The 27309-nt window shown below is 52.7% G+C and overlaps 1 protein-coding gene across 1 annotated transcript; it reads left to right on the forward strand.

Annotated features, from left to right (window-relative positions):
• The first annotated feature begins 200 nt into the window (after nt 1–200).
• On the forward strand, nt 201–27299 carry Bckdha (branched chain keto acid dehydrogenase E1 subunit alpha). Its single transcript, XM_027430376.2, has 9 exons — nt 201–464; nt 16604–16783; nt 16879–16965; nt 19475–19583; nt 23696–23857; nt 25506–25712; nt 25866–26007; nt 26145–26316; nt 26895–27299. The coding sequence occupies exons 1-9, from the start codon at nt 378–380 to the stop codon at nt 27063–27065; spliced, it is 1317 nt and encodes a 438-aa protein (XP_027286177.1). The 5' UTR covers nt 201–377; the 3' UTR covers nt 27066–27299.
• Nucleotides 27300–27309: the final 10 nt, after the last annotated feature.

Raw genomic sequence — 27309 nt, forward strand, 5'->3', positions numbered from 1 at the left:
CGTGGCTGAGCGTTTACTAACAATCTGGTCCCGCCCCGCCTCCGCCTCCCGATTCTCGCAAAGCCATTGGGCCAGAAAGGAGAGGGGGCGGGTCTTGGAATAGGCCCACCTCGCCCAAGGCCCCCCGGCCCTCAACCCGTGAGCCTGTGGTCAGGGTGTCCCTTTCCTGCCTGATATCGGAGCCGCTATAAGCGGAAGGCTAGAGCCACGGCGGAGGATAATCAGAATCGGCACGCGCACTTAGGTTCGTGTCTTGGACTCACGGCGGTGGGAGTGAAGTCGCTTGTTGGCCCGACCGTGCCGGCATTTGAGGACGGCATCTGGTGGGGCAGCCCCGGGTCCAGCTGGGGAGAGAGGAGGCGTGGCTATCGAGCGAGATGGCGGCGGCGATGTGGAGACAGAGCCGGGGCCTGGCTGCTCTCCTGTCGCTGCGGCGGCCTGGGGCGCGGGGCTTGGCTAGATCCGTAAGTACCTGGGCCCCACGGGGTCCCTCCCGAGGTGGCTGCGGACGCAGAGGTTGCTCTTACGGTGTGTGCGGGTCGTGAAGGAAAGAAAAGGACGCGGACGCTCCTTGGAGAGAAGAGTCAGGGGAAGAGGGAGAAAACCGGGGGTGGGGTGGGCCAGGATCAGCCCCACGTTTCTTTATTCCGTTACTTAAAACTCCACTTGTGAAGCTGGGTGAGCAAGAAGCTGATTGGACCCCTGCGGTCCCCGATCAGAAGCGAAGGCGGGGGCCCGGGCGCGATCACTGTCACAGGCCATCGGGGTATGTTGGTTGATGTCATGAAGGGAGAAATCCACACAGGACCCTTTGTCAACGTTGTTTTTTAAAAATTATTCCTTTTTTTGTAGATTTTATTTATTATATATACAGCATTCTGCCTCCACATATGCCTGTTGCCAGAAGAGGGCACCAGATCTCATTACGGATGGCTGTGAGCCACCATGTGGTTGCTGGGAACTGAACTCGGGCCTCTGGAAGAGCAGTCGGTGCTCTTCACCTCTGAGCCATCTCTCTCCAGCCCATATTTTTTTTAAAAGATTTTATTTATTTATTATGTATACAATATTCTGCTTCCATGTATCTCTGCACACCAGAAGAGGGCATCAGATCTCATAATAGATGGCTATGAGCCACCATGTGGTTGCTGGGAACTGAACTCAGGACCTCTGGAAGAGCAGTCGGTCTCTCTCCAGCCCCTGTCAATGTTATTTTTTAAGGCAGGATCTCACTGAGTAGTCCAAGATGGCCTTTAACTAACACACTCCGAGTCCCACCCAGACTGGCATGGCACTAGAGACAGTCCTGTCTCAATCTCCCACCTGGAGATCCACTTTTCTTGAAAACACTTGAGGAAACTCGAGAGTCCCTTTTGATACATTGTTGCTGAGGGCAGGTATGGAGGTCTGGTGCTGTAGCTAAGTGACAGAGTGCTTGCCCAGCGTGTGCTACAACCAGAATTTGACTCCTAACCTCATGTGCTCTGGGTATGGTCAGGCATGACTAATCCCAGCACTTGTTGGGTAGAGCCAGGAAGGTCAGGAATTTGAGGTCAGTCTGAGCTATATGAGACCCTGACTCAAAAAAAAAAAAAAAAAACCCTAAAAGATTGAAAAAAGAAATCAAGTGCCTGGGGTGGAGATGCAGGATTTTGATCCTAGCACTTAAGAGGTAGAGACAGGTGGATCTACTGTGAGTTCTAGGCCAGCCTGGTCTACGTAGAGTTCCAGGTTAGCCAGAGCTACACAGTGAGATCATCTCTTAATAAATGAAAGGTCTTAGCTGGGCAGTAGTGGAGCACGCCTTTAAACCCACCACTCGGAAGGCAGAGGCAGGTGGATCTCTGTGAGTTCCAGGCCAGCCTGGTCTACAGAGTGAGTTCCACGACTGGCTCCAAAGCTACACAGAGAAAGCCTGCCTAAATCCAAAACCCCCAAAACACAACAACAATGAAAAAACCCAAACAAACAAAAAGATCTTGTAAAAAAAAATGGGGTGTGGAGAAAGAAAGATCTTGTTGGAAATGCCTGGTTAGAGGGTTTTAAAGTAAAATGCCCATGAAAAGAGGACTGGTTGAGTGATTGGGTTCTGGAGCTGGACTACATGATTTCACTGCTCTGCTCTGCCTCTGTCCAGTTGTGCAGCCTTGGGCAAGGAACTACTTTTACCTCTCTGTACAGTGCTGATAGTGACCGCTTCATAAGGTCGTTGTGGAAATAGCTGCTTGTGGAAGCATTACAAATTGGACCCAGTACAAAAGGGCAATGGGAATGTCGACCTTACATTCGCAGTGAGGACAGAAACCTCAGAGATTGGGGGAGGAAAGAATGGCCTGCATGGTGGTCTAGTTCTAAGGGCAGAGAAGATGGAGTTTGTAGGCAGAAGCTCAGGGTCGGAAGAGAAGGAGGTAAGCAGAGATGAAGAGGGTGAGCCGTGGGTACGTGGGAAGGCTGTCAGCAGAAACAAGCGAATAAGAGAAAGGTTGCAAGGCCAGGGTGTGGGTAGGGCAGTGTGCTGTGTGCTCTTCTCTTTGGCTTTTTTTTTTTTCTTCTTGTAATCAAATCCTTCACTGCTGATTTCAGTCCCTGAACTCATTGGCTGGTCAGGTAGGCTGAGCACTGAGCAAAAGTGAGGTACCCAAGGGAAGGTCATTGTGGCCGATTAAATCGGTTCTCCTGCTGGCTCAGACTTCTGTTGTCCCTCTTATTTCTTTACATATCTGAGAGGAAGTTTGGAAGAGTGGCAGGAGGGAGCAAGTCTCTAGCTTTCATTGGTTTGTGTATTTAACGTGCCCCCCCCCCACCTTTTACCTTTTTTAAAGATTTATTTATTATGTATACAGTGTTCTGCCTGCATGTCTGCCTGCAGGCCAGAAGAGGGCACCGGATCCCATTACATATGGTTGTGAACCACCATGCAGTTGCTGGGAATTGAACTCAGGACCTCTGGAAGAGCAGAGTCAGTGCTCTTAACCTCTGAGCCATCTCTCCAGCCCCCACCTTTTGCCTTTTTGATAGTGAATTAAATATCCCCAGCTGGTCTTCCAGCTCATTACATAGCTGAGGATGACCTTGAACTTTGGCTCTTCTGTCTCAGTGTTCAGATTAGAATCGTTCATCACCATGCCTGGTTTTATTTGGTGCTGGGGATCGAACCCAGGACTTACACATGCTAGGCAAGTGCTCTGTCTGCTGAACTACATCCCTCTTCTCTCTTTCTTACTTCCTTTTTTCCGTGGCGAGGGGAGTAGGGAGGGGTCTTGAACACTTGATCCTCCTGCTTCTATTTCTCAAATGCTGGAATTTTGGGCATTTGCCATCATGCCTGGCTTCATATTCTCTCTCTCTCTCTCTCTCTCTCTCTCTCTCTCTCTCTCTCTCTCTCTCTCTTTCTCTTTGTCCTGTCCTGGAACTTGCTTTGTTGATCAGGCTCACCTCAGACTCACAGAGATCTGCCTGCCTCTGCCTCCCAAATGCTGGGATTAAAGGCGTTCACTTACTTATTTTTTAACTCACTGAGACCAGTTAATGTTGCCATACATAAATGGGTATAGACTTACCTGCTGGGGCATGGAGACCCTGCCAGTGGCCTAAAGAAAAATGAGTCTGCCTTCCCACAAAGCCAGCAACTGCTAACAGGGCTTCATCTGGGGATGGGGTTTTGAGAGCCCCTCCCCCAACCTTGCTGGAACTTTTAACTGCCTGGATGGATCTTGTGCAGATCTTTTGTAAGTAGCCACGGCTGCTGTGAACTCTGTGTGCCATAGCTGTGTCAGGAGGACACGAATTTTACAGTCACCCCTCCCATCCTCAAGCTCTTAACGTTCTCTCTCTCCCCTCTTTCACAATGTTCCCTGAGCTTTGGAGGGGTTGATATACATGTTTACAGCTGGGCGCTCTTAGTCAGGTCGTATTCTCAGCACCCCGAACAGTAATGAGTCTCTGCACTGACCACTCACCCGCTGCAATAAGATGCTTCTCTGGGTTAGAGAGCAGCACGGATCTGTGGATAGAAACATTGATATTGAGAAGACAGCTTGACAACATGACCGCTTAGGAAACAAAGATCAGTAGGTTCTCCTCTGGCTCCTGTGGCTTCCTAGCCCTGCATTTTGACCACGGTTACAGTGCCAGGTGTGGGTTCCCTCCTGTGGAACAGGCCTTCCGTTCACACAGGGTGGGCACACAGGGGTCAAGATTGGAGAAAGGGGTGTCTTTTCTCCCCAGGCTTCCTACGCAGCACCACTAGCGTTATGAAAGAATCTTCATCCTCTGTTGGTGGGAGTGTAAACTGGTGCGGCCATTCTAGAAATGAGGTCTGGAGGCTTCTCCAAACTATAAGCAGGTCTCCTGTACGACTCAGCTATATTGCTCCTGGGCAAGGAATTTTGTGTCTTACTGCAAGGACACTTTATTTACTAGTTAAGATATGGAATGAACTTAGATGATCATTAACTGACCAATGGATGTGACACATCCATTGTGAAAATGTGACACACACACACACACACACACACACACACACACACACACGCTGTAAAGAAAAATGAAACCATGAAATCTGCAGGTAAGTGAAGTTGGAAAAAAAATTATACCAAGTAAAGCCACAAAAGGGCAGATTCTCATATGAAAGTTCTAACTTCAAATCTTTTTATTTTTTTGGTTTTTCAAGACAGGGTTTCTCTGTGGCTTTGGAGGCTGTCCTGGAACTAGCTCTGTAGACCAGGCTGGTCTCGAACTCACAGAGATCCGCCTGCCTCTGCCTCTCGAGTGCTGGGATTAAAGGCGTGCGCCACCACAGCCTGGCCTCTAACTTCCAATCTTACGTTTTTAACATGAAAGTACATATGGAAGGCAGGAAAGTAAAAAGGAAGTGAGGAGAGGGTGTTTTTAGGGGAGGGACGGTAGGTAGAGTACAGCCAAAATGGAAGTGGAGATGGGGAACCCTGGGGGGCGGGCAAGGGCTCAAACAGATAGCTGTCGGGGAAGTGAGAGTCAGGCAAAGGTAAATAAAGTGTTCATGAGGCAGCTACTTGAGAACCTATGACCTTGTCAGTTCAAGTGAAAAAATGCAGTAGGCAGGGACAGTGGAACTTAGATGCTATGGGAACAGGGAGGATCCTGGGAGCTAAAGGTTTAAAGGTTTCAGTTCAAATGGGGGACAGGAGACACAGGCGTGGGTTCACCAAAACTAAGACTGTCTGAAGAAGCCTTATGCCGCCCTGTTAGTTTGCAAGCTAACTAAAGATGTTTTTCGTCAAAAGAAAGTTTAAACAGAAGTACTTTCACATTGCTGCTCCCAGAAGTCAGGGGTCATTGAGTGAAAACCTCAGTGTCTGTCGGGCACTCAGTTTGGGAACATGGAAAATCTTTTTTTTTTTTTTTTTTTTTTGCTATTTTCGAGACAGGGTTTCTCTGGCTTTGGAGTCTGTCCTGGAATTAGCTCTTGTAGCCCAGGCTGGTCTCAAACTCACAGAGATCCGCCTGCCTCTGCCTCCCGAGTGCTGGGAATAAAGGCGTGCACCACCAATGCCCTGCACGGAAAATCTTTTTATATTTTATTTATTTATTTTTTGATACATGATCTCACCCTAGTGCAGGATGGTCTGGAACTCACCGTGTAGCCTGCAATGGCTTTAAACTGGTGGCAATCCTCCTGCCTCAGCCTCCCAAGAGTGGGATGGCAGGCACGAGCCGCCATCCGTGGCTGGAAGGTCCAGTTCTATCCAGTGGAGTGGAGGTCTGGAGAAAGTGGGGAGGATGTTTGCTGTAGGTCAGTTGGAGGGTCTTAGGGGCGATGGAATGAGGAACAGGGACCCCCGTAGCCCCTCCTCTCGGCACTGTTGGCCTCTCTGCAGCTCAGAGAGAAGAGGAAGGAAACTCTCACTGTAGGAGCCAGGCCTGGGGTGGTAACAGTAACACACACACACACACACACAAAGAAAGAAAAAAAAAAACAATGAAAAACCTAAGTACTCTCTTGGGCTCAGTTTGTGGAATCCCATCAAGCAGGTACAAAGCTGTGAGTTCAGTCGGTCGCCGGCATTGTACCCACTGGATATGGTAGTGCATGCCTATAATTCCAGCACTAAGCAGAGGCAAGAGGATTGCATCAAGCCAGGGCTACATGGCAAGACCCTGAAAGTTAAAAAAAAAAAAAAAAAAAAGATTTCCCCCTTAAGGCCATTGAAATGGCTCAGCTTGCAAGTCAGCTGCTGTCAAGCCTGGTGACTTGAGTTGTCTCCAGGACCCACATGGTGGAGAGAGAACCCTCCCACCAGTCACCTCACACCTCCATGTAATGCACACACAATACATAAACATGTAATTTAAAAGGTTAAAAATTTGGGGCTGGAGAGATGGCTCAGTGGTTGAAAGCACTGACTGTTCTTCCAGAGGACCCGGGTTCTGTTCCCAGCACCCACGCATGGCGTCTCGCAGCTGTCCGTGGCTCCTGTTCAGGGGATTCGATACCATCCTCACACAGACACATGCAGTTGAAACCCCAATGCACATAAAATAAAAATAAGTAATTTTTAAACAGTTAAAAATTTTAAAAATTAAAACTAGAGTAAGGGGGTGGGAGGGCCAGGACTCTACAAATCCGCTCTCTTCTGACTCTCACTTGTGGGGTGGGCAGAGTTCCCAGGGCATTGGCGTAAGGGGGTGGGAGGGCCAGGGCTCTACTCGCCATCATTTATGGTCCTGCCTCAGGCAGCTGATCCCGGCTCTCCAGTGATGTGAGCATATTGTAGGCCAAGAGGGGACAGTTCTTACTAGTTTCTCTCCTGCTGCATTTAACCTTTGGCCTGGAGGCCAAATATAGCTAAGGATAGGTGTCGGACATGAAATTATAAACTTATCTAAAACGTGATGGGGTGTGTGTGCGTGTGTGTGTGTGTGTGTGTGTGTGTGTGTTGCTAACTGTGGTGAGGTTCTAAGTGTAAACTTTGTAGACCACAGCACTGTGTTGCAGTGTTAAATGGTTGGACACCCTCGAGGGTGGCTGATGTCTTAAACCTGGCTGGGGTTTTCACAGCATGAAATGCTTGGTGACTGACAATCCCAGCACACACAGTGCTAGGACCCTGCCATTAAAAAATGAGGACACTGACCAGGCGTTGGTGGCACATGCCTTTAATCCCAGTACTCGGGAGGCAGAGGCAGGCGGATCTCGGTGAGTTTGAGGCCAGCCTGGTCTACAAAGCGAGTTCCAGGACAGCCAGGACTGTCATACAGAGAAACTGTCGGGGTCAGGGGTGAGGAAACTGAGGTTCAGTGATAGAAAGTTTGAGCATGGTGCCCTGGGTCCAAAAGCCTAACTCCCTTCCAGTTGCCAGGAAGGGGAGGAAGTTAAGTCCTGTTCCAGTCTTATAGCACTTAGACCCTCAGCCCTGTCTTGCCCCTCTCACCAGCTTCTGTCCAAGACACTTGCTTCTCCTAGACTGGGTTAGTATCAGAAGAGCTGGGCTCAGGCCCCAACATGTCCCCGTCTCCCCGAATCTCATGCACATTGACCACTTTTTTTTTGTTTGTTTTTGAGACTGCATCCCACTATGTAGTCCTTGGCTGGCCTTGAACTTGCTAGGCCGACCACCAGACGGGCCTGAAACTCACAGAGACCTGTCTACCTCTCCCTCTGCCTCCTAAGAGCTGATATTAAAGGAATACACCACCACACTCAGGTATTTTGTTTTGAAATATCTTTAGTACAGTATTGCTGACCTAACAAGAAACTTACTGTTTGAGGGGATGCTGACATGTGCATACCACTGTGGGGGGGGTGTCGTAGAACAACTTTGGGTGCCAGGCACATCTCTCTGGTTTTGTTTTTTGTTTTTGTTTTTGTTTTTGTTTTTGTTTTTTTCAGAGTCTCTACTGGTTGGCCTTGAACTTGAACTTCTTACCTTCCTGCCTTCACACCCTGAGTACTGGGGTCACTGGTGTGCACACCAGCAGGCTTGGCTTTTGTTTCATTTTGTTTTCAGTACTGGGGATGGAACAATGGACTTAGAGGGTGCTGGGCAAGTATATGCTACCGCTGAGCTCCACCCCAGGGTAGAGAAGACATTGTCCCATGGCACAGAAGTATTCCAGGCGCCCCAGCAGCTCTGTTTGATAGACAGTGCAAGGCTGAAGAAAGTGGACCTAAGGAACAAAGGGTCAACTGATGTGCTCTTCTTGTAGGGTCAGAGGCGTGGTAACCGTGGCGGAGTGACCCACTGGTGGCCACCGTCAGGGCCCTTCAGCTTCTTTGGACTGGCTCACCTGCTAGCTCCTTGGAATTACACACTTTATGTTTTGGTTGTAAAACCAGACTAACACTTCCCTTAGATCATGCTGGCGAGGACTAAAGAGGGGTGTGTTTTGTTTTGTTTTTGAGTCAGGATCTCATGTAGCTGAGGATCGCTGTGAACCCATGGTGCTCCTACCTCACCTCTAAGGGCTGGGGTTACAAGTGGGGGTTGCCTCATCCAGCTAAAGAATGTGAGTTTTTTGTTTTTTGTTTTTTGTTTTTGTTTTTGTTTTTCGAGACAGGGTTTCTCTGTGTAGCTTTGGAGCCTATCCTGGCACTCGCTCTGTAGACCAGGCTGGTCTCGAACTCACAGAGATCCTCCTGCCTCTGCCTCCTGAGTGCTGGGATTGAAGGCGCGCGCCACCAACGCCCTGCCAGAATGTGGGTTTTGTTGTTTTCCCCGGGGTCTTACTACTCAGGCCTCTCTCCTGCCCCTACTTCCTGAGTGTGAGGATTAAAAATGTGCAACCTGCCTGGCTTTTTCTTTTTGGTTTAGAGAGAGAGAAAGATAGAGAGAGACAGAGACACAGAGAGACATCATGCCCTCAGCTGCAGGTGTGTGCCAGAGACTTCTTCTCGCCCTGGAGCTAGAGTTACAGGTGATTTTCATGCTGCCTGTGGGTGCTGGGAACTGAACTTAGGTCCTCTGGAAGAGCAGCCAGAGCTTTTAACTTCTGGGCGCTCTCTCCAGCCACCAAGAGGGAGGTTCTTTTTTTTTTTTTAATTTATTTATTAGTTCTAGTTAGGGAACAAGCTTGTTTCACATGTAAGTCCCTTCTCCCTCTCCCTCCCCTCACCCCCATCCCTCCTCCCCACCCCCAGCCTACCCCCACCCCATCCACCCACCACTCCCCAGGCAGGGTAGGGCCCTCAACGGGGGCTCTGCAAAGTCCACCAAATCTTCCTGTGCTGGTCCTGGGCCCTTCCCCATGTGTCCAGGTCCAGAGTTTATCCCTTCACGTGGGATGGGCTCTCAAAGTCCCTTCTTGCACCAGGGAAAAATACTAATCCACTACCAGAGGCTCCCTGGAGTACAGAGGCCTCCTTATTGACATCCATGTTCAGGGGGCTGGATCAGTCTTGTACTGGCTTCCCCGAAAGCATCTGGGGTCGATGTGCTCTCCCTTGTTCAGGCCAACTGTTCCTGTGGGTTTCTAAGAGGGAGGTTCTTAAGGGGCACTTACTCTGTTCTGAGCACTAAGTAGGATTTTAGAAATGGCAGCTACTGCGTTTCTCCAGGGACAGTAACGGGTTTGATGTTGATGGATTCAGGGAAAGAGTGAAATGCCCTCTTGGGCTTTACACCTCCTTGGGGGTAGGTGCGGCTAGAGTTGAAAGCCGGGGTGTGTGTGTGTCCCTGAGGCCCAGAGAGCCCGATTACTTTCCAATTTGAGCGACTACCCTAGAGGGAGATGTAGCTCTCTGCTGTGTTAGCCTCAGGGCTCAAGGCTCAGTGGGTGTGGATGTTTGTTTTTGGCTGTCCTCCACAGAGAGAATGTAAAGTTAGCAGCCCCACCCCAAAGGATACACATGTCCTAAACCCACCATCTTTGGTCAGACAGCCCTGCGCGTGCCAACCACACCACTTGTGAACTGTGTGGCTTTGGACAAGCTGCTTAGCCCTATGGGCCTCAAATACCACATTATTTGATGAAGTGCCTCACCAGGAGGTTGTGGGGTTCAGTGAACACAGAATAAAGAGCTTTAGATGGCACCTAGGTTCACAATCCGCTCTTTATCTGGTTGGTTGGTTGGTTGGTTTTGGTTTTTCAAGACAGGTTTTTCTCTGTGTAGGCCAGGCTGTCCTGGAACTCTCTCTGTAGACCAGGCTGACCTCGAACTCACAGAGATCTGCCTGCCCCTGCCTCTTGTGTGCTGGGATTAATGGTGACCACCACCACTGCCCAGCTTTTGTGTGTGTGTGTGTGTGTGTGTGTGTGTGTGTGTGTGTGTGTGTGGTGTGTGTGCGTGGTGTGTGGTGTGTGTGTGTGTGTGTGTGTGTGTGTGGTGTGTGTGTGTGTGTGTGTGTGTGTGTGTGTGTATGTGTGTGTGGTGTGTGTGGTGTGTGTGTATGTGTGGTGTGGTGTGTGTGTGTGTGTGGTGTGTGTGTGGTGTGTGTGTGTGTGTGTGCGCGGTGTGGTGTGTGTGGTGTGTGTGTGGTGTGTGTGTGGTGTGTGTAGGTGTGTGGTGTGTGTGTGTGTGTGGTATGTGTGGTGTGAGTGTGTCTGTGTGTGTCTGTGTGTGTTTGTTTGTGTAGCTACAGGCGGTGTGAATCAGCTGACGTGGGTGTCAGGACTCAAACCCTGTCCCGGAAGAGCAGCAAGTGCGAGTAACATCCGAGGAGCCATCCTGGCTCCAGCCCGCAGTTGGCTCCTACTGGCCTGCTTTAGTCATCTTCGTCTCCAGTATCCCAGAGTGTCGGGCCCAGAGCCTCCTGTTTGTTTGTTTGGTTTGGTTTTTGTTGTCTTTTGAGAGGGTGCTGTCTTGGAGCCCAGGCTGCCTTTGCACTCGAGATCCTCCTGCCTCACCCTCCTGATGCCTGACTTGACACACCTGCGCAACCACGCTGGGCTCTGGAGCCTGTTCTTCCCCGGGCCAAAGCATTTCCTCACCTTTGCCTCTCTTTCCCTGTCTGTCCAGCAGCTTTGCTTCACTCCCCGTTTCCAGAGAATGTTCGTGTCACTTCATGTGGAGTGGCTGGTGACACGTCCTCTAAAGGCTTCATCGGTGTATATTATCCCCGCAGCCCTTTAGGCAGGTCTCTTCTTCTTTATGGGCCTCGGGTTCAGGGCAGTGGGTCATTCAGTTGGACAGGGACGGAGCTGGGATTCCAGCCAGGCAGGTTAGTTGTAGCTGTGATGACACTCTGCCTCCTGTCAGCGTCTACTGCCCAGCCTCAGAGCAAACACTCTGTGTCTACCTGTTTGGTGGGAACAGTTATCAAACATACCTGTTAGTGGTTCATGTTTGCCATGCCTTCCTTATGTGTCAGGCACTGGGCTGTGTCCTATATACTTGTCAGCTCATGCCAGCCTCATGATAGCCCATAAGGCTGTACACCAGAAGGAGAAACTAAGGCTCAGGGAAGTTTTGTCATGCAGTGCTCTGCCTCTGTCTGTGCTGTTAACCAAGGTGCTTTAGGGAATGGCCATGAGGGTACTTCTGCAGGTGAACCAGGCTGTTCAGCCCCTGTTGGGTTTCTTGTGCTTCAGGGCTTGTCCCAGTCTGAGCAGCTTTGCTATTCTATGTCACTGACCGACCACCAGGCCACGCCCCAACCCCCCCACCCCCACCCCCAAGAAAAGGCAAAGGAAAAATGGGATGTGGTCATATCCCTTCTCTGTAGGCTTTTCCCCACCCAACCCATAATCCAGCATCTTCATTACTGGCCATTGTTTTGGAACTCACTGAGTTAGCATAGTGACGTCAAGGGGGCAAAGACAGCCCTCCTTTCCACAGGTTTGGAGAGGGAGTTGGAGAGCATGGTCTGGGCCTGCCCCAGTATGTGACGCACACCTGGATGCCAGTTCTCTGACAGTGTGTCCTGTTTGGACCCCCTTGCTCGTCCCCGGTCTGCAAGCTTTGCCTGCTGGCCCTCACCACCGCTAGACTAGCCCTTCCCCTTTCCTCCTCTGACTTCAGCTTCTAGGCCTTTGGTGTAGCCACGTGGCCTTCCCAGCATCACCTCTCTGAAGGTTGCTAGGGCCAGAGTCTGGTATCCGACTCCAACCTAAGGTGCAGTGGTTGTGGCTCTTCTCAGTCTCCCCATCCTCCCAAGGTGCCTGTCATCTCTCATCTTCCCGATTCCTTACCTCAAAGCCTTTGTCTTTTGGTGGGGTTGACTTGGTTTTGAGACGGGGTCTCTCAGTATGTGGGTTAGGCTGGCCTTGAACTCATTATTCTCTTGCCTCAACCTCCTGAGTGGGTGTCTTAGCTAGGGTTTCTATTGCTGTGAAGAGACACCATGACCATGGCAACTCTTATAAAGGGAAACATTGAATTGGGCCTGGCTTCCAGTTTCAGAGATTTAGTCCATTAATGGCTACACGCAGGCAGACATGGTGCTGGACAAGGAGCCAAGAGTTCTACATCTGAGTCCACAGGCATCAGGAAGAGAGAGACCCTGAGCCTGGCTTGAGCACTGGCACCCTTAAAGCCCACTCCCAGTGACACACTTCCTCCAGCAAGGACACACCTCCTAGAGCCATTTCCTAAGCATTCAAATCTGAGTCTGTGTGGGCCATTCTCAGTCAGGCCGCCACAGTGGGGTCATGTGACTTGTTTATTTGTTTTGATAGTCTCCTGTATCCCAGGGTAGCTGGAAACTGTGTGTGTGTGTGTGTGTGTGTGTGTGTGTGTGTGTGTGTGTGTGTGACCTTGAAGTGACCCTACCCTCTCTACCTCTAAAGTGCTTTGATTATAGGACCTGCCATCATGCTAGCTTGCTGCGGTGCTAGGGATCTAATCTAGGGCTTTGTAGGTACCAAATAACTACTCAAGCAGACGAACTACATCTGAAGTCCTGCTTGTTTTTTTTTTTAATTAAAAACATTTTTTTTTCTTGAGCTAGTGTCTTGTTATGTGGTCCAGGCTGGCTTTGAACTCATGATCCTCCTGCCTCAGCCTTGAGAAGACTCAGATTCTGGGCATGCTCCATCATGCCTATGTTTCTTTGGTTTTGAGACGGCTCTCCTTGTCTAAGCCAGGCTGGCCTTACGGTTGCCATCTTCCTCCCTCCACCTCTCTAGCGCTGGCTTTAGCTGCACCACCAAGTGCTGCTTTCCTCCCACTTTTCAAGCACGTTATTATGCCCAGGCTTGCATGAACCCCTGTGTAAATCACCCTAGGAACTTTGCACACAGCCCTGTGCAGCTTTTTAGATATGAGAAAATTCAAAGTCTTGAGGAGAGTCACCCTGTCAGCTCAGAAAGTGGAGCCCAGCTCTGTCTGACTCAGGAGCCGCTGAACTCAACCAACGGCTCATTCACCCATGTGTTGGGTAATTACTACGGAGTGCTTGTTGTGCAAGCCTACTTGAACACCTCCCCTGCCTTGTGGGCTGTGTGGGAGACAGGCACAGAACAAAGCAACCTTCCAGGTAGGTATCAAGGTCCTGCTGTGCCTGGAGCAGGGTGAGGAGAGGCTGCTGGCTTCCACCTTGCACGAACAGGACAAGTCTGCTGGCCCGAGCCGTGCCAGCCTGAACCTGCCTTGCCGTTGGGAGTGATAATTTCCTCACAGCCACAAATGCTGATAATCATGCCCAGGAAACTCGCTGCCCGCTGGAACCCCGGCGCCTTGGCCGCCACAATTAAAAGGAGGGAGGGGACACCCGTGAGGTGGAGCTTGTGGGGAACCTACTGTTTCTGTGGCTTCCCTCGGCGTGAAGCCACAGCTGCTGACGTGAGAGGAAGCCTGGCTGCAGTGGGAAGTGGACAAGCTGTGGCAGTTGGGGCTCGGGGCCCTGGGGTTGGAATCACAGCCCTGCCGGGTCAGAAGTCCTTCTGGGACGAGTGTTTTCAGACCTGTGGCCTGGCGCAGGCTGTTTTACCTCCCTAAGCCTGTTAGCCCAGCTCCTTCCTGGCAGTGCCATGTGATCTTCACTGATGCCCCGAGGAAGCGAAGCTCAGCCTGGCACCTTGCTCGTTAGTCACCTCCTGAGCATTTGGGCTTCTCGATGGCTTTGCCAGCCATGCTTTCTCTGTTCTCTGCTGTGGCAGAGTGACCCAGAAGGATGTAGTTAGCAACAAGCTGACATTGTTGGAAGATGGCACTATCTCTTCCTTCCGCCATCCTCCCCCTTGCTCTGAGGTCGGCTTGTTTCTGTGAGTTTTCAGTAAGAGAAGATAGTGGGGAAGACACGTGGACCTCTCTTTCACCCAGCGTGTCTCGGAATCCCTTCTCCCACCCCGGTAGCCTCTTCTGGACTGGGCTGCTCACATCTTATCTCTTTCATGGACATGGAGGAGAGTGGCCCTCCAGGAAGTCTGAGGACAGATGGCCGCAGCTTCTGTGTTGACGAGAGAAGTCTGAGTCTGGTTTTTTGCTGTGGCCGGTGTTCTCTGTCAGGTGTCCCTTTCCTGGAACTTGGCATTAGGGCAGGCTTGAGGAAGGCAGAAAGATTTGTCCCTTCCTGTATAACTTCAGTGTACATCTCTAGCCTTATTTATATTTTTAAATTTTTGAGACAGGGTCTCATGTTGCCCAGACTGGTCTTGAACTTGCTTTGTAGGCAAAGGAGGTTTTGAACTCTTGATTCTCCACTTCCCAGGTGCTAGGATTAGAGGTTGAGCTACGAAGTCCAACTTGATTATTTTTAAAGAATGAAGGCACTCTGTAGCTTAAGCTGGCCTTGATCTTGTGGCATCTTCCCTGCGTACCCTCACCCCAGAACAGGTATTAGGAATGTGCACCACCTTACCTAGCTTTTCGCTTCGTGTCTGTGGTGGGGTTTTCTGTGTTCCGAGGTCGTCCTGGGACTCGACGTCTTCCTGCCTCAGCTCCCTGCGCGCTGTGATCACAGGCGGTGCTGCTGTGCCTGGCTCCACACTCAGTTTATGTATAAAAGATAGAAAAGAGAAACTTCTGGAAACCACAGCATCATCCTCCCTCCCTCCCTCCCTCCCTCCCTCCCTCCTTTCTTTCTTTCTTTCTTTCTTTCTTTCTTTCTTCTCCGAGACAGGGTTTCTGTAACCCTGGCTGTCCTGGAACTCGCTCTGTAGACCAGGCTGGTCTCAAACTCCCAGAGATCCACCTGTCTCTGCCTCCTGAGTGCTGCGATTAAAGGTGTGCGCCACCACTGCCCTGCTGGAAACCAGATTTTCAGGGAGAGGAACTTATGCAGTTTTGTGATCTGAGAGGTGTGATGTCCCTAAGGGACTGCTGACTGCTCTGAGCCCACTGCAGGTTTCCACAGAGGACATTGCCAGCCCTCACGTCCTGGGTTTTACATGTTCTGTTCCCCTTGGCTGGCAACACGTTCTCCCTGGCTGCTCATTACTCTATGGGACTTGAGGTTTTTTTTTTTGTTGTTGTTTTGTTTGTTTTTTTTTTTTTTAAGACAGGGTTTCTGTGTGGCTGTCGTGGAACTCACACGACATGGAGTTCCAGGCTGGTCTCAAACCCAGAGACCCACCCGTCTCTGCCTCCTGAGTGCTGGAATTAAAAGCCTGCGCCACCACCTTGCAACTCATTTTTTATGTCGTCCCCCCCACCTCCTGCTTGTTTGGCATGCCTTCCCCTTCTAGGCAACAAGGACAGATGCCTGCAGTTCCTAGAGCTCTGCACAAGGCTGGGAGGGAAGCAGGTGCTCAAATATTTGTTGACTGGACCAGTTTGTCTTTAGCACAGGAGCTGCCCTCGCAGGGGGAGGGCACCAGTGCGGGTGATGCCCTTTGTCAGGTGAGAAGGAGGACGGAGGTGTGGTAGGATTCATGGAAGCTAAAGTCTGTGACCTGTAATCCCAGTCCCAGAGGCTGAGGCAAGAGGACCATGAGGGTGTGGCCAGCCTGGGCTTCCAGATGCCCTTTGTGGCATTAAATAAGCATGCCTTCCTCCCTCCCTCCCTCCCTTCTTCCCTCCCTCTCTTTCTCCCTCCCTCCCTCCCTCCCTCCCTCCCTCCCTCCTCTCTCTCTCTCTCTCTCTCTCTCTCTCTCTCTCTCTCTTTCTTTTTACTTTGGTTTTTCAAGACAGTTTCTCTGTGTGGTCCTGGCTGTCCTGACTCCCTCTGGAGACCAGGCTGGCCTCAAAAACAGAGATCCACCTGCCTCTGCCTCCACCATCCAACTGAGCCCCCACATTGTTAAAAAGAATAGCAGACATTGTGGGACATGCTAATAATGCCAGCATTTGGGAGGCTGTGGCAGAATGACCATGAGTTCAAGGTTAGCTTGGGCTGCACAGGAAAACTCTGTCTCAAACGCATATACACACACACACACCCCAAAAACCAAAACTGGGCCTGGCCTACATAGCAACAATCTGTCTTTAAAAGAGGCAATCCCAGCCGGGCAGTGGTAGTGCACGCCTCTAATCCCAGCATTCAGGAGGCAGAGGCAGGTGGGTCTTTGAGTTCAAGGCCAGGCTGGTCTATACAAAGAAACCCTGTCTCTAAAAACAACAAAACAAACAACATAAAAAAAAAAAACTGTGTGAAGTCACACATATGTGATCTCCGAGCTCAGAAAGAAGCAAGTTTGAGGCTAGCCTGGGCTCCTTACCCACTATAGTGTCTGCTACCAGGGAGGGTTGAGAGAGCTGAAGCCCCCACTGCTCCTGACAGGGACCCTTCTCTGCTTCTCTTCCCAGCACCCCAGCAGGCAGCAGCAGCAGTTCCCATCCCTGGACGACAAGCCCCAGTTCCCGGGGGCCTCGGCAGAGTTTGTAGACAAGCTTGAGTTCATCCAACCCAATGTCATCTCCGGCATCCCCATCTACCGGGTCATGGACCGCCAGGGCCAGATCATCAACCCCAGTGAAGACCCCCATGTGAGGCTGCTCCCCGTTCCCGGGCCCCCATGCCCAGGTCCCTTGCCTGACTCCTCTAGCTCCAACTTTCCCCATCTGTCTGCCTCTGCCTGCAGCTGCCCCAGGAGGAGGTACTGAAGTTCTATAGGAGCATGACACTACTCAACACCATGGACCGAATTCTGTATGAGTCCCAACGGCAGGTAAGGGGACAGGCTGGAGCAGGGTGGGGTCACCCCAGGTACCTGCCTGTGCTTGTATTCAAGGAACGCACCAAGGAGGGGGTGGTGTGGGCATCTTCTCAGTGGTGCCCTGAGAGTCCGTGGGGTTCTCCTGGGATGCTGGAAGAATGTGTGAAGGAACACTAAAAATACCTGCCGTGTGCACAGCAGAGAAAAGTTCCACAAGTGCCCAGTCACAGTCATGACTTCAGGCAGGACACTTGTCTTGTCTTTGTCCTGGTCTCCACACTGCATGTTAGCTGGGTACAGAGCTCAGTGGTAGAATTCTTCACCTGGGTTCCGCCACCAGCTCTACAAATAAATAAGTAAACTACTTAAAAAGCCAGGCATGGTGATACGTGCTGTAATCCCAGTGCTTGGGAGGCTGAGGCAGTAGGATAGCCTCGAGTTCCAAGCCAGCCTAAACTGCAAAGTGAGACAGTGTCTCAAAGCTGCCCCTCCACCCCAGCGGATAAATCAGTGAGTGAGAGCTGGTGGTCTAACCTGCAGCCTTGGGTGGGAAGGAATTAGCTGTCTAGCACCGCAAGAGCACCCCAGCCTGTGTTCGAGGATTATGCTTAGGTGCGAGGACGGAACTGCCCCCTCCAAAGGAACAAAATCAAAATTAGTACTTAACAGGAGCCTGGCTTGTCCTCTCGGATACAAGAAGCTAGGGACGGGGGCCTGGAACTCATCGAGTGGCAGCTGAGTCTCAGAGCGTGTCCCGCCTCCTTCCATTGCTTGCTCTCCCATGCCGTACAGCACTGGCTCTTTCTTCATGGCATCCTTATGCTTCTCACAATCCGGGTGGCTGCGGGAGTCTCATTCCAGGCAACAAATAGGACGGTGGGAGGCTGAATATGATCTGTCCCGTCTCTCCTCACTCACATTTTCATAGAGCTTTCTCGGGCATCCCCCGAATAACGTGTGCGCACAGGTCCTCAGCCCTTCCTGGTTGCCAGGGAGACTGGCACTAGCCCTTTCATCTGGGTAGCTCCTGCCTATGGCGGAATGGGAGGTGGGGAGGATTCTGGGTGGACAGGCTCTGCCACTAGCCCAAGGTGGGGGTGCATCTCAGGCTCCTCCACACGCTGAACTCGACTGCCCTGCAGGCCCTCCATATCCAGTACCCACCCACCCACTTGGCACCAGAAAGTCAATTAACTTTTAATTGGCTCCCCACTTAGAGAAAAGCCCTTCTTCATCACTTTCCTCGGCAGCTGGACAGCCAGGTTCCAGGAACAATGCTGAGCTCCACAGGGGTGGGGGTGGGGTCCTGAGGGGCAGTCAGGAAGAGCGCTTCCACACAATCTTGGGTGATGTCAATTTCATCATACGCCAGGGTTCCCCAGCTCTCCAGCCAGATTTCCATCTTGGGCCCCAGACCTAGCTGGCGTCATCTTTGCTCATACCCCACAGCAGAAAACCTGTCCAAGCTTGACCTGTGTCCCTTCCTCCCCTAACCCATTTCTCAGTGTTGGGCACTGCCAGACACCCTTCTCACCTACCCTGGCACCCCGAGTCTCATGGCAGCTCCGAGCCCAGCACTGTTGGAAGCCCACCATTGCCTCCGCTGCATCCTTTCTGACAGAATGGTGTCTGTGCCTGTTGCCTCGGGCTCACAGGATGGCTGCCATAGGGCCAGGCATCGTGGCTCTGAGCAGGGCAGAAAGAAGGAGGGGGTGGGATGGTGCCAGCAGTAGTCTCCCTTATCCCAAAACGCACATTCCATTAAAGCTTCGGGTTTAAACTGTCCCTGAGCAGCCACCTCTGTCTGGCAAGAGAGACTGGGAGCCCCAATGTCTTTTCCAGGTCCAGGACAGAGAGGCTAAGGTAGCTGGCCTGGGGTGGGGGTGGGGGTCACACTTAGCACTACTAATGTGGCTTTTGAGTACCCTCCCCTTTCCCCCTAGCTCCCAGACAGGCCGCCAGTCCCCCTCCTGGCTCACGCTTTCCTTTCTTTCTCTGTCCCTTCCCCGCAGAGCTGCTGAGCTGGAGTGTAGCTGCAGCACCCCGCAGAGTGTCCCATCACCTCGTCTCCCTTCAAGGCACGGCCCATGTCTTTCCTTGTCCGTTTGTCTAGGCCTTCTGCCCTGCCTGCTTTTGCCCGCTACAGCAGGTTCTCTCCACCCTGGCTATGCCTGCGCCTTCCTTTGGGCTCTTGTCACTCCGCCCTCACTGTCCACTCAGTGTCTTCTGGAGGCAGGAGTTCCTGCAGCCCAGCCCAGCCCAGCACAGCGATGGCTAAATTGATGGCTGATCCTTACAAGTTAGGCAAAGGGCTGGGTGTGCTGGACACCCCTTTAATTGCAGCACCCAGGAAGGAGAGGTAGGCAGATCTCTATGAGTTCAAGGCCAGCTTGTGAGTTCAAGATAGCCAGGACTATGGAGAGATCCTGTCTCAAAAAAACAAACAAACAAAAAATCAGGCAGGGTTCTCTGTCAAGGACTGCCTTAACCAAGCCCTGGCCTCTGGGCTCTTCACCCCCAGGGCCGGATCTCCTTCTACATGACCAACTATGGTGAGGAGGGGACACATGTGGGGAGTGCCGCCGCCCTGGACCGTACAGACCTGGTGTTTGGCCAGTACCGGGAGGCAGGTATGTCTGTTGGTACTTTGCACCTGGGGTCTTCGTTGAGCCCCACAGTTCGGTTTCCCTGAAGGCTCTTACAGGAGCCCAGGCAGCAGCATCGCAAACAGGGCAGGTGAGAAGTATATCGAGTGTCTCTCTCTCTCTCTCTTTTTTGGTTTTTTGAGACAGGGTTTCTCTGTGTAGCTTTGGAGCCTATCCTGGCACTCGCTCTGGAGACCAGGCTGGCTTCGAACTCACAGAGATCCGCCTGTCTCTGCCTCCCGAGTGCTGGGATTAAAGGCATGCGCCACCAGCGCCTGGCTGCGAGTATCTCTTGCAAAGAAGGGTAACTCACTAGTCTTCCCTGAGCCACCACGTCCCCATCTCCAAAGTGACAATGAGGAGGCACCTGAAGTGAATGTCTGCTAGAAGCCTGCTGGGGATCAGGCCTGGCAGAGGGCGTGGCACACTCTGTGGACACCTGCCTACCCAGGGCAAAGGTGCTTGTGGACTCTACTGAGGCACTGTGTTCCTTGGGAAGCAGGGGCAGTGGGACAGTCCTGAGTGCAGTGTGGATCTTATTTTTGGCAAGAGAGATGGATGCAGAGTGAAAAGAAGGAGCAGAGGATAAGGCGGGAGTGCCTTTGGGAGCTGGGGATGTGCCTGGCAGTATAGAACCTACCTAGACTCCAGCGGTGAGGGCTGAGTGAGAGGCTTGCTGAGCCCGGAGATGGGGATGCTTGGGGTCCTGCGAGGAAGCTGACCCTGGTGGTACCAACCAGGCAAATCTTGAGCCTGGTAGGCCTGCCACATCTTGGGCCAGTTGCTTGGCCATGCTGTCCTGTTTATAAGGAGGTGGCGCCAGGCGTTGGTGACACACACATTTAATTCCAGGACTCGGGAGGCAGAGGCAGGCAGATCTCTGTGAGTTCGAGGCCAGCCTGGTCTCCAGAGCGAGTGCCAGGATAGGCTCCAAAGGTACACAGAGAAACCCTGTCTCGGAAAACCAAAAAAAAACAAAACAAAACAAAACAAAACAAAAAAAACAAAAAACCAAAAACTAAAAAGGAGGTGGCAGCCCCAGCTGGTTTCTGTAAAGAGCCGGGTATAGGCTGAGCACTTGGAGTTAGAGACCCTTGTTATTGGAGCCAATCCCAGGCTTTTCAAAAATGGGGTAGCCAGGATGACTTTCCAGAGGCCTCTTTGGATAAGCTGGGCATCCAGTCTAGGGCTGGGCCAGCCCCTCCCGTACTGGGCTGGGACATAGAGCCTTTGATGTGGAGGTCCCTTTCCCAGCCAGTGAGGCAGTTGTCCTTGTTAATTGTGGAAGCCAGGCAAGCAAGCTTGAGGTCCCTGGGCCCACCCAAGTCTGACCCAGCGACAGCCTTCTCTGTTTGTCTCCCTGGCTGCCCTCCCATGACCACATGAGGCATTCCCAGCTGGGGTGGCGACAGGGAGTGGTGTTGGTCAGGACTGAAGCAGCAGCAGGTGCTGAGGCAAAGCAGTAGGTCCCATGGGACCCGTAGTCCCTGGCACAGGTCAGATCCACCTGGGTGCTGTGTGCAGTGGAGGCTGTGGGTTTTGTTTGTGTTTGGTGGCGATGGAGATGGAGCCCAGGGCCTCACACACACCGGGCAGGCCTTTACCAGTGAGCCCCACCCAAGTCTGGGGCTCTGTATGAATACCGTCTTCTCACCCGTGCTTAGTGATTCTCATGGAGAAACCCAGAGCCTGTGTCTGTGGGTTTGAGGGCCAGTCTCAAGGTGTACTTCCTCCTCTGCTAGGGCTCCTCCTCTTCCATCGCTGTCGAGCAGTGCAGCCAGACCTTCGTCCATTTATTGCGCCTATTCAGGGACATGGACAGATGACCCTGAAGGCCAGGCATGGCGGCACGTGTGGAAGCAGAGGCAGGAGGATTGCCACCAATTCAAGGCCAGCCTGGCCTACATAGAAGGTCCAGACCAGCTGGGTGTGAGGGTGCACACACACCTTTAATCATAGTACTTGGGAGACAGAGGCAGGCGGATCTCTGTGAAGCCAGCCTGATCTACCTAGTGTATAGTGTGTTCCAGGACAGCCAGGGCTACACAGTGCAGTCAGTCTCAAGAAAAGCAAGCTGCTTGCGGTGTGACTCCATTAACTGTCCTTTGTTTTGAAACAAAGGCTGGTCTGGCACTGGCTCTGGAGAGCAGGCTGGCCTTGAACTCAGAGATCCGCCGCCCCTGCCTCCTGAGTGGCAGTGAGCCACCATGCTCCATTAAATTTTCATAGGTACAGCTCTGCAGGGAAGGGCTACGAAAGACACCTGGCAGTTCCTTCTGTGAGAGCTCAGACTCTGCGGGTTACAGGGCATCATGGCCCACAGCATTGCCCCAAGGTATGGGTGTGGGTTGGGGCCCCTTTCAGTGATGTTGAGAGAGTCCCAGCTTGTCCTGAAGCAATCACAGACCTCTCTGTCATAGCTAGGGTTTCCATTGCAGGGAAGAGACAGCCATGGCCACAGGAAAACATGCAATTGAGGCCGGCTCACATTTTCAGAGGTTGAGTCCGTTATCATCAGGGTGGAGAGCATGGAGGCATGCTGACAGACATAGTGCTGCCTACACCTGGCTATGCAGACAATGGGAAGTGGACTGAGGCTGGGCGTGGCTTGAGCATATATGAGACTCAAGGCCCACCTCCACAGTAACACACTTTCTCCAACAAAGCCACACCTCCTAATAGTGCCACTCCCTTTGGGGGCCATTTTCTTTCAAACCACACCTCCAGTCCTCTGACTTAACAGACAGGGCCCTTTGATGGTGATCTGGGGTCCAGCAGGGCTTTTATTTGAAAAAGGGTTTTATTTCTGTGAATAGATGCCTATCTATTCCTTTTTCCTGTCTGTGCAGGTGTAAGTGGGTGGCCCGTACGTACTTAAAGGAGATGTATTAGTTCAAGGGACAAATCTCACAGTTTCTCATTGGGAAAAAAAAGTCTTGGGCTGGGGCTGTGTCAGTGGTAGAATATTTTCAGGCATACCTGCCTGAGGTGGTCCCATGTCCTGCAGTGAAAAAAGAAGCAAAAGGGAGGGGCTAACAGTGTTGTGGCCCATGTGCCAGGGTATCTGTGAGCAGAGGGCAGCACACAGGGATTCAGTGAGTTATCTTTGTCTTATGATATTTATTGAGACAGCATCTCAATGTGTAGAGCAGGCTGGCCTTGAACTCAGAGATCCACCTGCTTCTGCCTCCTGAGCGATGGGACTAAAGGTGTATGCCACTACATCTGACCAGTGATTTATTTAAGAAAAGGAAAAAAGAAAACGTGAAGTCAGAAGTGGGGTGGTGGGGGTTCCCCAGAAAGAGTTGGAGGCAGGGATCAGGGTGAGTGGCTGGAGGTGTGGGCGTGGCCTAATGCATTGTACTCATGTGTGAAATCGCCAGATCATTGCTTTCAAGCCACACAGAATGGTGATCTGATGGGTCTTCCCCCACTGACCATGTGCCCTGAAGGCTGAAACCAGCTTCTTACAAAGAAAGACCTTGAGTCAGACGGTGGCAACAGTGGATGTCACATGCCTTTAATCCCATCACTCACTTGGGAGGCAGAGGCAGGAGGATCTCTGTGAGTTTGAGGTCAGCCTGGTCTACAGAGTGAGTTCTAGGACAGCCAGGACTACATAGAGAAACCCTGTCTCAACCAAAACAGACAGACAAACAAACAAACCCCCCATACCAAAAGAACAAAAAGAAAGACCTTGTCTGCCATTTTCTGTGCAGTGCAGCACTGTCATATGCCAAGTTCACTTCTACCCATTCAAAGATGAGCGTCAGGAGATGCTAACATTTCCGAACCATTCACCCCTCACTGACAGTTACCAAGAGGAATTATCTGGGCCACACATAAGTCTCTCCTGAGATAGGCCATATCTGTGGCACCTGCCAGTCCTTGTGAGTCCCTGAGTTTGCCCACCTGCTACAATCTGGTTCTTAGTTAATGCTTTTTGTTTAATTCTTATGACTCAGCTGGGCTCCCAGGCTGCCCTTTCACACTGAAGGTCTAGGTAGGAAGCGGCTGGCTCCAGGCTGCCCACAGGGTGGGCCTCACGCTCCTCCAGGGCACTGCTGACCAGGCTCACAGCTGCTTCCTCCTCCCAGGTGTGCTCATGTACCGCGACTACCCTCTGGAACTGTTCATGGCCCAGTGCTATGGCAACGTGAATGACCCTGGCAAGGGGCGCCAGATGCCCGTTCACTATGGCTGCAAGGAGCGCCACTTCGTCACCATCTCCTCCCCTCTGGCCACACAGATCCCTCAGGGTAAGGCCGTGTGCTCTGTGCATGCAGCACCAATGACACACCTCTGTGTGCAGGCCCAGGCCTTCTCCAGCCTACTGGAGTTGGCTGCTGGCTGCTGTCAGAGCCTAGCCTGTGTCCAGGGCTTTCAAGGGACCTCTCAGAGGAGGGCTCCATGGTGCCCATCTCATCCAGCAGCCCTGAGTGGTCACAGTCACACTGGACTTCCCAGACTCCGCCATTCCCTCTGATCCTCCTCCTCTCCGTGCCAGCAGGGCCCGGAACGCCTCATTGCCACACTCAGACCGTCTGATGGCACTATCAGTTGCTGTGGTGGTCAATGCTAGCATGAATTACTATCGCTGTTACAAAGAACAGGAAACTGAAGGCGAAGAGGGAAGTGGCTTACTAGGGTCTTGTGGTAGGAGGGAGGGCAGGAACTCACTCCTGGGTTCATGTGACTACAGAGCCCAAGTTCTACCCTGCCCTGGCTAGCCTTGGTTCTCAGAGCCAGGTAGACTCCCCAGAGCATGCTGTAGGTGCCCTGAGGCCCCTGGCATACTACAGAGACTGCCAGGATGCCGGGCCTGTGCCCACATAGCACACAGACCAAGGATTAGCTCTCTTGTGCCCCCCCTGGGCCCAGAGTCTGATGGGAGGTGTATGTCACAGTAGCTGTGTGGCTTGTGAGTCTGCAGAGAGGTGGGTGGCAGAGCTCTCTCCGAGCTGGCCTTGGCCTCCTCTTCCATTATCACGCCCTAGAGTCCCTCAGTCAGCAGATGTGTGGAATGGCCACTGTGTGCCAGGTGTCGCCCTTGGCTTTCTGAACAAGAGTCAGATGTCGGCCCTGTTGATGCTGATGTTGGGTTGGGGGAGAAGGGCAGGAAAGAGTGAAGACGCAGCTCCTGGAGCACTTCACCACAGAGGCACCACGGCGATTTAACTAGAAGCAGCGTGGAAGGGAGCTGTGTGGGTACCTTGAGGTTTAGTTATGACCAGACCAGGGGACTAAGGGTATGTGGGGGTGCAGAGCAAGGGGGGCCTAGTGGTCTTTGCCTGTTGCAGAGACTTTGGCCCACAGTGACCTGAGAGCCCTGAGTTAGGAAGGAATCTTCCAGACTCACACTGTAAGAGTCCTCTAGCTGTCCCTTGGATGGCAGATGAAGGGGGGCAGTGGGCTACTCGGTAACTGGGATGTGAAGTGCTGGTGGCTTGGCCTTGGTGGGGGAAGGTGGAGATCTGGCTGCCCGTTGAAGATGGTGTGGGTGTCAGCATGGCAGACAGGAGTTGGGGGGATGCACATTTTGCCCTGAGAAAACGGAAGGATGGTATTCCAGTCAGCTGAGAGGGAGAAGGCTGTAATGGGCAGGGCTTCAGTACCTGGTGACAACTTTCCCAAGCCTGTGTGTGTGTGTGCGTGTGCGTGCGTGCGTGCGTGCGTGTGTGTGTGTCTGCTTATTCCCCCCCCTTTTTTCCCAGTTTTTCGAGACAGGGTTTCTCTCTGTAGCTTTGGAGCCTATCCTGGCACTCTCTCTGGAGAGCGGGCTAGCCTCAAACTCACAGAGATCCGCCTGCCTCTGCCTCCCGAGTGCTGGGATTAAAGGCGTGCACCACCACCGCCCGGCTGTCTGCTTATTCCTATTCGTGTCCTTTCATTCATGTTTCCATGCAGCGGTGGGGGCAGCCTATGCTGCCAAGCGGGCCAATGCCAACCGGATTGTGATCTGTTACTTTGGCGAGGGGGCAGCCAGTGAAGGGGATGCCCATGCTGGCTTCAACTTTGCTGCCACCTTGGAGTGTCCTATCATCTTCTTCTGCCGGAACAATGGCTATGCCATCTCCACACCAACCTCCGAGCAGTACCGTGGGGACGGCATCGGTAAGGGCCCTTGCTCTCCCCCGCTCTCCCCTCGTTCTCTTCCCATGGTGTCTGACTGGGTGAGGGCACAAGAGGCAGTGAATGGGCCCACTTCATTCTCCTCCTTCCCGCCTTCTCCCCGAGGCCTGACTGGTATCCTCTCTGTCCCTGCAGCGGCTCGGGGCCCTGGGTATGGCATCCTGTCAATCCGTGTGGACGGCAACGATGTGTTTGCAGTGTACAATGCCACTAAGGAGGCCCGGCGGCGGGCTGTGGCTGAGAACCAGCCCTTCCTCATTGAGGCCATGACCTACAGGTGCCCGTCTCACTCCCATCAGCTCTGAGCAGCCCCGTCAGTGCCCCGAAGCATGGCCTTGTCGCCCCATATTGCAGTCCCACCTTGCTTTACGCCCCCCCCACTCCACACTGAACCCCATCTCCGCCTCTGAGCAGGATTGGGCACCACAGCACCAGTGACGACAGCTCAGCATACCGCTCAGTGGACGAGGTCAACTATTGGGACAAGCAGGACCACCCCATCTCGAGGCTGAGGCAGTACCTGCTGAACCAGGGCTGCTGGGATGAGGAGCAGGAGAAGGCCTGGCGGAAGCAGTCACGGAAGAAGGTGAGGGCCCCTTGGAGGCCCCCCCTTCCCTCTTGTGCTCCCCTGGCTCCTGCACAGGGAGAACTCTGGGAGGACGGGAGTGCAGGACCTGGGTGCTCGCACTGACTCAGGAAAACTAGTGCCCATAAGTGGGGCCCCTGGAGCCAAGCAGCCTGGACAGTATGGCCTCAGTGAGTCTTCAGAGTGGAACCCAGAGCAGGTCGTCTGCCAGTTCCCTGTCTCTATGTTCCCAGGGTATCGGCTTCCTAACAGTTAGGTGAGGTGGGAGCGCCCAGCTGGGCTGTGGCTGGAGCTAGTGTCCATCCTTTGTGGGCTACACGCAGGCTGGTCTTGCCTCAGGCTGCACTGTGGGAACTGGCGCAGCCCTGCCTGACTCTGTCATCCCGAGGAGTCTTTCCCTTCTCTGCTCCCTCCACTGTCCAGCGGCTCTGTGCAGTGCCGTGTGTCTGCAAGCCAGAGCTGGGGATCTGGAGTGATGGCTAATCCCAGGCTGAGGCCTCAAAGGGGAGGGGAGGGGAGGGGAGGGGAGGGGAGGAGAGGGAGAGCCACCTCTTACAGTCCTCCCCCGTCTCCCCCAGGTGATGGAGGCCTTTGAACAGGCTGAGCGGAAGCTAAAGCCCAACCCGAACCTGCTCTTCTCTGACGTGTATCAGGAGATGCCAGCCCAGCTCCGCAGGCAGCAGGAGTCACTGGTACGACATCTGCAGACCTATGGGGAGCACTACCCCCTGGACCACTTTGACAAGTGAGGCCCTGGCCTGCTCCCCTAGTTAGCTCTGCTCATATGCTCAGTGGCCAGCGTGGCACTGCACACTGTCATGGGGTGACTCCCACTCCCCATTCCTGCTCCTCCAGGCTGCTTCACTGGGGCACAGTGTTTGCAGCTATTGCTGAGGTGCCAATCACCCCTTCCCCTGTTACAGTGCCTTTTAGGGGTGGGACCCAGGCCAGGGGAGACCCTGTAGGCAGGTGGCCCTGGATCTGCCCAGAGTC

The sequence above is a fragment of the Cricetulus griseus genome, chromosome 9, assembly GCF_003668045.3.
Source record: "Cricetulus griseus strain 17A/GY chromosome 9, alternate assembly CriGri-PICRH-1.0, whole genome shotgun sequence".
In the NCBI taxonomy this organism is placed as follows: Eukaryota; Metazoa; Chordata; class Mammalia; order Rodentia; family Cricetidae; genus Cricetulus; species Cricetulus griseus.

What these genes read in the sequence shown, in the direction of transcription:
- Bckdha (XM_027430376.2), top strand. Translation starts at nt 378, where the DNA reads ATGGCGGCGGCGATGTGGAGACAGAGCCGGGGCCTGGCTGCTCTCCTG. An exon ending in GGCCACACAGATCCCTCAGG is followed by an intron (nt 23,858 to 25,505) that starts GTAAGGCCGTGT and finishes GTTTCCATGCAG; the next exon opens with CGGTGGGGGCAGCCTATGCT. An exon ending in GTACCGTGGGGACGGCATCG is followed by an intron (nt 25,713 to 25,865) that starts GTAAGGGCCCTT and finishes CTGTCCCTGCAG; the next exon opens with CGGCTCGGGGCCCTGGGTAT.